Source organism: Choloepus didactylus, chromosome 7, assembly GCF_015220235.1.
Source record: "Choloepus didactylus isolate mChoDid1 chromosome 7, mChoDid1.pri, whole genome shotgun sequence".
Taxonomy (NCBI): domain Eukaryota; kingdom Metazoa; phylum Chordata; class Mammalia; order Pilosa; family Megalonychidae; genus Choloepus; species Choloepus didactylus.
This window is the reverse complement of record NC_051313.1, coordinates 122,912,401-122,922,218: the sequence shown is the minus strand read 5'-3', so window position 1 is coordinate 122,922,218 and position 9,818 is coordinate 122,912,401. Positions and strand designations below refer to the sequence as shown.

Genomic DNA, 9,818 nt, shown 5'->3' with positions numbered 1-9,818 from the left:
TTGTTTTGTAGGTTAAATTTAAGTATTCAGACTCAAAGACAATGTATAATTCTCTGTTGGCAATTTGTCTTAGATTCCAGGTATAGGGCTAAATGGTTGATCAGATGAGTTTAGAATTGTTCTGAGATATGAGAAGCATAAAGGAGTCTCGTGGTACCTCTCCTGGGGTTTCCTTTGTGGATATGAGTGATGAGAAAATCCCTGGGTGTACTTAGTCCCACAGGTTGCTTCTCGAGTGAATGAGAATCAGAAATCCCTCAAGTAAGGCCAACTGTTAGATAATTGTGGGTTTGCCAATGGGCCTTCACATTTTGTGTAAACTATGGATAGAACACACATTGCCTGTAACACTATTAAATGAATGACATGGAAAGAAACAGGAAACATTCTCAGGTAAGCCCAAACTTATGAATCTATGATCCCAGGTCATATCTATTTCAGTCACTAGAGCAATAACCTGAGGATTTATAAAAATATACATAAATATGTATAAACAAATAAATAAATATTTATTTATTCATGGCCTTTACAAAGTAGCCCACAAAGGAGACTTACAATATTTCCAGAAACAAGGAGAAGAAGGATTTATAGGACATGACTACAGGACTTCATTGAAAGGAAATTTCATATCTACCTTTATGTGGATGATTGAGATGTGCTTTCCCACATGAAAGGAGAATCTATGCCTAAAGTATCCAGTATCTGAGGGATTGCTTGAGTATGTTTCACACTTCTGCTTAACTGGGATGTCTTTTAAGTAGCCTCTTCAGAGCCCACTTAATGTCTTTGTTTCTCAAGGTATAGATCAAAGGATTAAGAGAGGGTGTCACTACAGTGTAGAAGAGAGTGAGGAATTTACTGTGATTCTGAGTATTTGCTTTTGGGCTGGATGTAGACAGAAATTAGAGTCCCAAAGAACAAAACTACAATAATCAGGTGGGATCCACAGGTCCCAAATGCTCTTTTCCTGCCTTCAGCAGATTTTATCCTCAGCACACTTCTAACAATGCAACCATAGGAGACCAGAATAAGCCCCAGAGGTGTAACCACATAGAGAGCACTGGCTAAGGTGAGCTCATTTTCCAGGAAGGCTGTGTCCACACAGGCAATTTTTATCAGGGTGGGCACCTCACACATAAAGTCATCCACCCTGTGGTGGCTGCAGAGGGGCAGTTGGAAAACAAGGACAGTCTGAACTGTGGACCCTGCAAAACTACTGATCCAGGCCATAGCTGCTAGTTGCTGAAGAAACTTTGGTTGCATGATTATACCATAATGGAGGGGCCAGCAGATGGCATTGAAGTGGTCATAGGCCATCACAATCAGGAGGACACATTCTGTGGAGCCCAGCCTCAAAGCAACGTACAGCTGGATCACACAACCAGTGTAGCTAATGGTCTTCTCAGGACCCTTGAGATTCCAAAGCATCTGTGGGACAATACTGGTTGTGAAACAGAGGTCCAGGAAGGAGAGATTAGAGAGGAAGAAATACATGGGTGTGTGGAGTTTGAGGTTGAGGTATGAGACCAGTGTAATGGCTGTGTTCCGCATCAGTGTCAGAATGGAGATGACAGAGATGACCAGGAGGAGAACCATCTCTAGCTGGTGCTGGTCAGAAAAGCCGAGTAGGATAAAACCTGCTTGACTGCTCAAATTTGTCCCTTTCATTCCTTATTCATTGTGAGCCACCTACATGGTCATTCCTACTTTATTCCTGCAGGGAGAATTAGATACCTTATCCAACAGAAAAATAACCTGATTCATGGTTGAACATTTGAAGATTGGAATCATAGAGAGAAACAAGAAATAAAATAATGCAAACACACTATAAGGTAATCTTTTATGTTAAAAGAGTACAAATACATAAGCTATGACAATATCTCATTCATTTAAAGGAGACACATGAACAAAGAATAAATGTTGTAATCATATAACAAAATTTATTTGAAGCATACTTCAAACACTCTAAAGATGCTGTAAATAGGCCATCAATGTGCATGCTATGGAAAGGCAAACAAATTAAAAGTTAAAGATTGCTACTTATATAGATAAATAATAGTTAAATAATAGAACTAACATATTAATTGAAAGACAAATTGATTGAGAAAATATGAGGGAGAGGGTACACAGGGTTGGAGACATAAGCAATATAAGAATAGTTAGAAACATTTAAACAGGAGAGTTAGATATGATTATATGTAATATGAAGTTATTTGTTATTCTCTGAAGCACATAACCACTCTAGATAGAAAAATCTAGTTAAGTAAACTACTGCTCTCACCCTGTTTGAGGCATTGATTTACAATATAAATATTACCCTCTAGATTCCAATTTACAGACTCCAATTAGCAAGCTATTTCCCCCAGCTTCCCCATGTTCAACATGCTTTAGGAGGATTTTATTACGTATCTGTGAATTCAGTCATCTAATGTATCTCATTGTCCTTTCATAAGGAAAATTTTATAGAATTTATAAATATAGTTTGAAGTATTAACTTGCACAGATTAAGAAATATGTTATGGAAATTTGTTCCTCTGAAGGTTGAATGGTGGGGTTCCCAAAATGACCAGAGCATGTTGACCTCTTTGATCCCAGTCTTAACCAGTTCTTACAAACAAAAATAAGCAAAGAAAAAGTCCTCTCAAAATGAAATTTCTTGTTTGCCCTAAAATATCCTAACTAGGAAAACATTCTTGTTTGAATCTGAGTTCTAGATAAAGAGAATATGTGGCTTATTTCCTTTCACATTGGTGGTATTTGCCAAAGTGACACTAGTATAGGTGTTCTGACTGGAGGATAAGCCAATACTAGAATTATAATATTGAAAGAAAACTGATATTTGTGGTCACATTAACTTCTGTCTAAGTATTTTGGCAGTAACTACAAAACCTGGATGCCATAATGCACATAATGACATTAACTTTAGCTCGTCCCATTTCCTCTACTATAAACTAAAGGGAGAAAGAACTGTGATGTTGAAGTACTAGATGTCTACTGGATGAAAAAAACAATAAATAAGTGTCCTCATTTTGTTTGGTGTAACTTCCCATTCTCTGCCCCATGGATTTTTGGGCCCAAGAATAACCAACATTTTCCAAGGAGTTCCCACTCCAAAAGTCCCACCTTCTCTTTCACATTCCTGTTAATCTAAAGGAAGTTAAGGAGGGTTATGTCTTCAAAGAGAAGAAAGTAGTCAATTTTCCATGATTATGAATACAGTAAATGGAAGGTTGTATAACAAGTGTTCCCTCTGTTTACTGCAAATAGGAACCAGCCCTGGATTTCCTCAACTTTTAAAGCAAAGTTTCCTTTTCTTTCCCATTATGTGAAAAACAAAACCCTACCTTCCAGAAGGAGTGACAATTTAGCAGTAGAGAATGGTCATGGCTTTGATAAAAAGTTCAGTTACGGTAACAGTTTGATGACAGCGGTAGGACCCTGTGGGGTACCCTGATTGCTCCAACTCTCTACTGCAGTCTGTTGGCTCCAACTATCTGCAGTTTGAAGGTGCTGAGATTGCTCACTCAGCACATGTCTCTGGAGCTCTTCTTCCTAGTCAACTTCTCCTTCCTATATTGTAGAGGGACTTGGGTCTCTGGAGAGAAAAAAACTGACAGAGGTTGTGGCTTCCTTTTCTACAGGAAGGCAATTGCTTGTTTACCACCTTCCAAACATACACAACCATGTGCATTTTTACTGGAAAGGCATCCCCAAAAGAAAGGGCATTCAAAATCACAGACAGTGAGAACAATCTTACATTCTAATCAAAATGAGCTTTGCAAAGCCTGTTAAGGTCACTCACATACCTCCCACCACATATGCTAGCAAAATGGCCAATACTATCTTGATATCTTCTTTTTTAATGCAATTTTATTGAGATATAATCACATAACATACAATCATTCAAAATGTACAATCAGTCATTCACAGTATCATCATATAGTTGTGTTTTCATCACCACAAACTTTGAACATTTTCATTACTCCAAAAAATAAAATAAAAATGAAAATAAAAAGGAACATCGAAAACTTCCCATACCCCTCCTCCCCGCATTGTTCATTTACTTTTTTTAATACACTTTAATTGAGATATATTCACACACCCTACGGTCATCCACAGTGTACAATTCATTATTCACAGCAGAATCATATAGTTGTGTGTTCATTACCAGAATCATTTTTTGAAACTTTCCCTTACTCTGAAATAAAAATAAAAGTAAAAAAGAACCCCTAACTCTTTCTATCCCCTCCATCCCACCCTATTCTTCATTTAATTTCTGTCCCCATTTTTCCACTCATCTGTCCATACACTGGATAAAGGGAGGTGAGCTGCAAGGTTTCCACAGTCACACAGTCACACTATGCAATCTACAAAGTTATACAATCATCTTCAAGAATCAAGGTCACTGGGTTGCAGTTTGATAGCTGCAGGAATTTCCCTCTAGCCTTTCTAACACACTAAAAACTAAATGGTGATATCTATATAGTGCATAAGAATACCCTCCAGAGTGACCTCTCGACTCCATTTGAAATCTCCCAGCCACAGGAACCTTATTTTGTTTCATCTCTATTCCCCTTTTTGGTCAGGAAGATCCTCTCAATCCCACAGCGCTGGATCCAGGCTCATCTACATGAGTCATTTCCTGCATTGCCAGGGGGACTCACACCCCTGGGAGTCACATCCCATGTAGTGGGGAAGGTAGAGAGCTCACCTGCCGAGTGGGCTTAGTGAGAACGAGGGCCACATCTGAGCAACAAAGAGGCTCACTTGGGGGGATTCCTAGGCACAATTATAAGTGGGCTTAGCCTCTCCCTTGCAGCAACTAGCCTCACAGGGGAAGGCCCCCAGATGGAGGGCTTAGCCCATCAAATTGTCAGTCCTTAATGTTTGTGGGAAAATTAGCAATAGTCCAGGTGGGGAAGACAACACCTCCGCATTTCTCCCCTGTTCCTCAAGGGTCCCAGCAAATACTTTTACTCTCTGCCCATATCATTCTAGGATGTATGTGGTTTTCACCCCAGGCTCTACAAACTCACCAAATCCCACTTCCCATTCAGAGCTCCATGCACCTATGGTGTTCAAACAAACTGAATGTACAAGTTCAATTATCTTGTGAAAATATAGATCCTGCACCAGATAAACATCTCCTCCCTTGGTCTCACACATATAAGTTGTAGTTTTAAAACCTAGTCAGTATCGCCCTTTACCTTGGTCCTGATTTGTCTTAGTCCTAACCAGATCCTCTTCATTCATATCTCTAATGAAAGTCTGAATTCTTTTTCAGCTCTTTCAACAGTTGCCATTTGGGGTAATACTGACATTCATAGCTGCCAACTTCTAGCTCCAAGTCTCATGTGTCTCACAGATATCCAAAGTTCCAGAGACCAACTAGGTTATAAACAAGGAGCTCAACATCTCAGGATTTAGAGATAACCATTACAACTCAAGAATAGATGTGACTGCTATAAGAGCTTACAATCTAGGGACCATTACAATAAGCCTTTCTCTGATAATCTGTGCTCTAAGATTCAGTTCTCAGAATTTACACATTATAGTTAGTTCATATTAGTGAGGCATTATAATGTTTGTCCTCTCATTTCTGGCATGTTTCACTCAAAATGTTGTATTCAAGATCTATTTACCTAGTTGTGTGTTTCACAGCTTCATTTCTTCTTGTAGCTTCTCAACATTCTATTGTATGTATACACTACAGTTCTCCATTCTGTTCATCAGGTAATGTACTCTCAGGGCACATCCATCTATTGCAAATAGTGAATACTGCTGCCATATATACCAGGGCATAAATGTCCATTCCTGTCTCTTCTCTCCGATCTTCCAAGTATATACCCCAAACTGTGGTTGCAGAACCTTGAAACCCCCACATACTTAGCTTCTTGTGGTACTACCAGACTGTCCTCCAGATAGGCTACACCATTTTACTCACCCAACAACAATGAATACATATATCTCTCTCTCCAAGTTCCCTCCATGACTTGTGTCCCTCTGTTTATTTCTTTTCCCCACAATTTTATAGGGACATATTCAAATACCATACAATCATCCCAGTGCACAATCATTGTTCACAGTATCATCTTGTGGTTGTGCATTCATCACTATAATTAGCACTTACACATGTTCATTGCTAAAAAGAAACAAATTGAAACAAAATTATACTAAAAAGGATAAAAGTAGAAGTAAAAATAAAATGAAATACAACAATAAGTTCAGTCAACAACACCACTACCAAGAATCCTGTACCCCTCCCCTACACCCTTTCCTCCCAGACATACAGCTTTGGTATAATGCCCCTGTCACATTTAATGAGAGCATATTGCAATGTTACTGTTAAACCCAGACTCCAGTTGCATTGATTATATTCTTTCCCATAATACCCTCCTCTTTTCAACATCCATTCATCTGTTCTCCCCCATGTAAAAATATTTTTACATTTGTGTATTTCTTTAGTTGCCATCACTGACCACTCTAGGTTTCACCAAGCTACAGAGACCCAGTCTCTATCGTCTGTCCTTCCCTCTGGTATCACACATGCACCCAGGCCTCCTCCTTAAACCCCACTCACAGACATCCTTGGTCAGTGCACCTACAATACTGTGCTACCATCACACAGCACTGCACTCTCCATTTCTGGATCTACGCAGTCAATCCTGCTGAACATTCTATAATCCTTCAGCATGAAGTGCCTGATGTCTAACAACTTTCCATCTCCTGATAACCTGTGTTCTCAGTTATAACTCTCAAAGTTTGCTCATTAATGTTAGTTCATATTGGTGAGACCATACTGTATTTGTCTTTTTCTTTCTGGCTAACTTTGCTAAAAATAACATCCTCAAGTTTCATCCATGTTATTGTATGTTCCATGACTTTGTTCTGTCTTACAGCTGTGTAATATTCCATCATGTGTATATATCATAGTGTGTTCATCCACTCATCCATTGATGAACAGACATCTTGGCTGTTTGCATCTCTTGGAAACAATAAACATCAGTTTACAAATGTCCATTCATGTCTCAGCTTTCAGTTCCTCTGGGTATATACCTAGTAATGGAATTGCTGGGTCATATGGCAATTCTATACTTAGCTTCCTGAGGAACTGCCACACTGCCTTCCAGAGTGGCTGCACCATTCTACATTCCCACCAACAGGGAATAAATTTGCCCCTTTCTCCACAACTTCTCCAGCACTTGTAATTTACTGTTTTTTGGATAATGGCCATTCTGGTAGGAATGAGATGATATCTTGTGGCTTTGATTTCCCTTTCCCTGGTAGCCAGTGAAATTGAACATCTTTTTATATGTGTTTGAGTCATTTCCTCTTCAGAAAAGGGTCTATTCTTGTCTTTTGCCCATTTTTAAATTTGTTTGTTTGTCTTTCTCTTGTGGAATTGTAGGATTTCTTTATATATTCTGGATATTAACCCTTTATCTGATACGTGGTTTCCAAATATTGTCTCCCATTGCATAGGCTGCCTTTTTACTTTTCTGACAAAGTCCTTTGATGTAAAAAAGTGTTTAATTTTGAGGGGATCCCATTTATCTATCTCTTCTTTGATTGCTCATGCTTTGGTTGTAAGTCCTAGGAAGCCACCTCCTATCAATAGATCCTTAAGATATTTACATACATTTTCTTCTATAAGTTTTATGATCTTAGCACTACCTTTTAGATCCTTAATCCATTTTGAGTTAATTTTTGTATAAGGTGTCAGAGAGGAGGCCTCTTTCATTCTTTTGAATATGGATATCCAGTTCTCCAAACACCAGTTATTGAAGACGTGACTCTGTCCCAGTTTTTCTGGCTTGACGGCCTAATCTAAGATAAAATGTCTGTAGATGAGTGGGTCTATTTATGAACAATCAATTTCCTTCCATTTGTCAGTATATCTGTCTTTATTTGAGTACCATGCTGTTTTAGTCACTGTTGCTTTGTAGTATGCTTCAAAATCAAGTAGTGAGAGACCTCCCGCTTTGTTCTTCTTTCTCAAGATAGTTTTGGCTATTTGGAGCACCTTGCCCTTCCAAATAAATTTGATTATTCATTTTTCTATTTCTGCAAAGTAAGTTGTTGGGACTTTAATTGGTATTGCATTGAATCTATAAATCAGTTTAGGTAGAATTGACATCTTAACTGTGCTTATTCTTCCAATCCATGAAGACGGTATGTTCTCCCATATTTTTAGGTCCTGTTCAATTTCTTTTAGCAGTTTCTTATAGTTTTCTCTGTATAGGTTTTTTTTATTTAATTTTTTTTTTTACTGAGATTGTTCAGATACCATACACCTATCCAAAGATCCAAAGTGTACAATCAGTTGCCCATGGAGCCATAATACAGCTGTGCATCCATCAACAGAATTTTTTTTTTCAATTTTTAGAACATTTTCACTACTCCAGAAAAGAAAAAAACAAAAAAAAAAAGGGAAACTCACATCCTGCCATACCCCTAACCACACCCTCCCCATTATTGATTCATAGTTTTGGTATAGTACATTTGTTACTGTTGATGAAAGAATGTTAAAATACTACTAACTGTAGTATATAGCTTGCAATAGTTATATATTTTTCCCTATATGCCTCTCTACTATTAACCTCTAGTTATAGTGACATACATTTGTTCTAGTTCCTGAGAGACATTTCTAATATTTGTATTGTTAATCATGGACATTCTCCACCACAAGATTCACTGTTTTATACATTCCCATCTTATAACCTCCAACTTTCCTTCTGGTGACATGCGTGACTCTGAGCTTACCCTTTCCACCAGCTTCACACACCTTTTAGCACTGTTAGTTATTCTCATTACATGCTACCATCACCCCTGTCCATTTCCAAATATTTAAGTTCACCCTAGTTGAACATTCTGCTCATAATAAGCAACCTTTCCCCATTCTTTAGCCTCATTCAATATCCTGGTAACTTACATTTCATGTCTATGGTTTACATATTATAATTAGTTCATATCAGTGAGACACTGCAATATTTGCCTCTATATGTCTGTCTTATTTAACTCAATACAGTGCCCTCAAGTTTTCTTCATCAATCCATTTCTTTTAAGATGGTTTTGTTCAAACACTATACATTCCGTTCTAAGTAAACAATCATTGGTTCCCTGTATAGTCACATATTTATGTATTGAGCACCATCACCACTCTCTTTATAAAGATGTTTCTTCCACAAAGACAGAGGAAGAGTCAAAGAAGGCAGAGAGGCAAAAGAAAAAGGCAAGAGAAAGAAAAACAAACAAAAAATTTTATAGCTAGAAGGTGACAAAAGGAAAGATAGCATTAACCTAAAGTAGAATAAAGAGTCAGACAACATCACCAATGCCAGGAGTCCCATACCCTTCCCCTATTCCCCACCCCCCATATGCATTTAGCTTTGGTATATTGCTTTTGTTACATTAAAGGAAGCATAATACAATGTTTCTGTTAATTCTAGCCTCTAGTTTGCATTGATTGTATTTTCCCCCCAATCCCACCCTATTTTTAACCCTTGCAATGTTGACATTCATTTGTTCTACCTCATGTAAAAACATATTTGTACCTTTTATTACAATCATTGAGCATTCTAGGTTTCCTTGAGTTACACAGTCCCAGTCTTGATTTTTCCTCTTTTGTTCTGGTGTCCCACATGATCCCAGCCTTCCTCTTTCAACCATATTCACAGTCATCTTTGTTCAGTGTACTTACATTGCTGTGCTACTATCTCCCAAAATTGTTTTCCAAACCTCTCATTCCAGTCTTTTCCTTTCTGTCTGCAGTGCTTCCTTTGGTGTTTCCTGTAGAACAGGTTTCTTGTTCACAAACT

At 38.0% G+C, this 9,818-nt stretch overlaps 1 protein-coding gene across 1 annotated transcript; it reads right to left on the bottom strand.

Moving 5' to 3' along the window:
* Positions 1 to 737: 737 nt before the first annotated feature.
* LOC119540755 (olfactory receptor 2G6-like) lies at positions 738 to 1,668 on the bottom strand. Its single transcript, XM_037844714.1, is given in 2 exon segments — positions 738 to 858; positions 860 to 1,668. Coding segments are annotated over 2 exon segments (930 nt in total).
* Between the last annotated feature and the right edge of the window lie 8,150 nt (positions 1,669 to 9,818).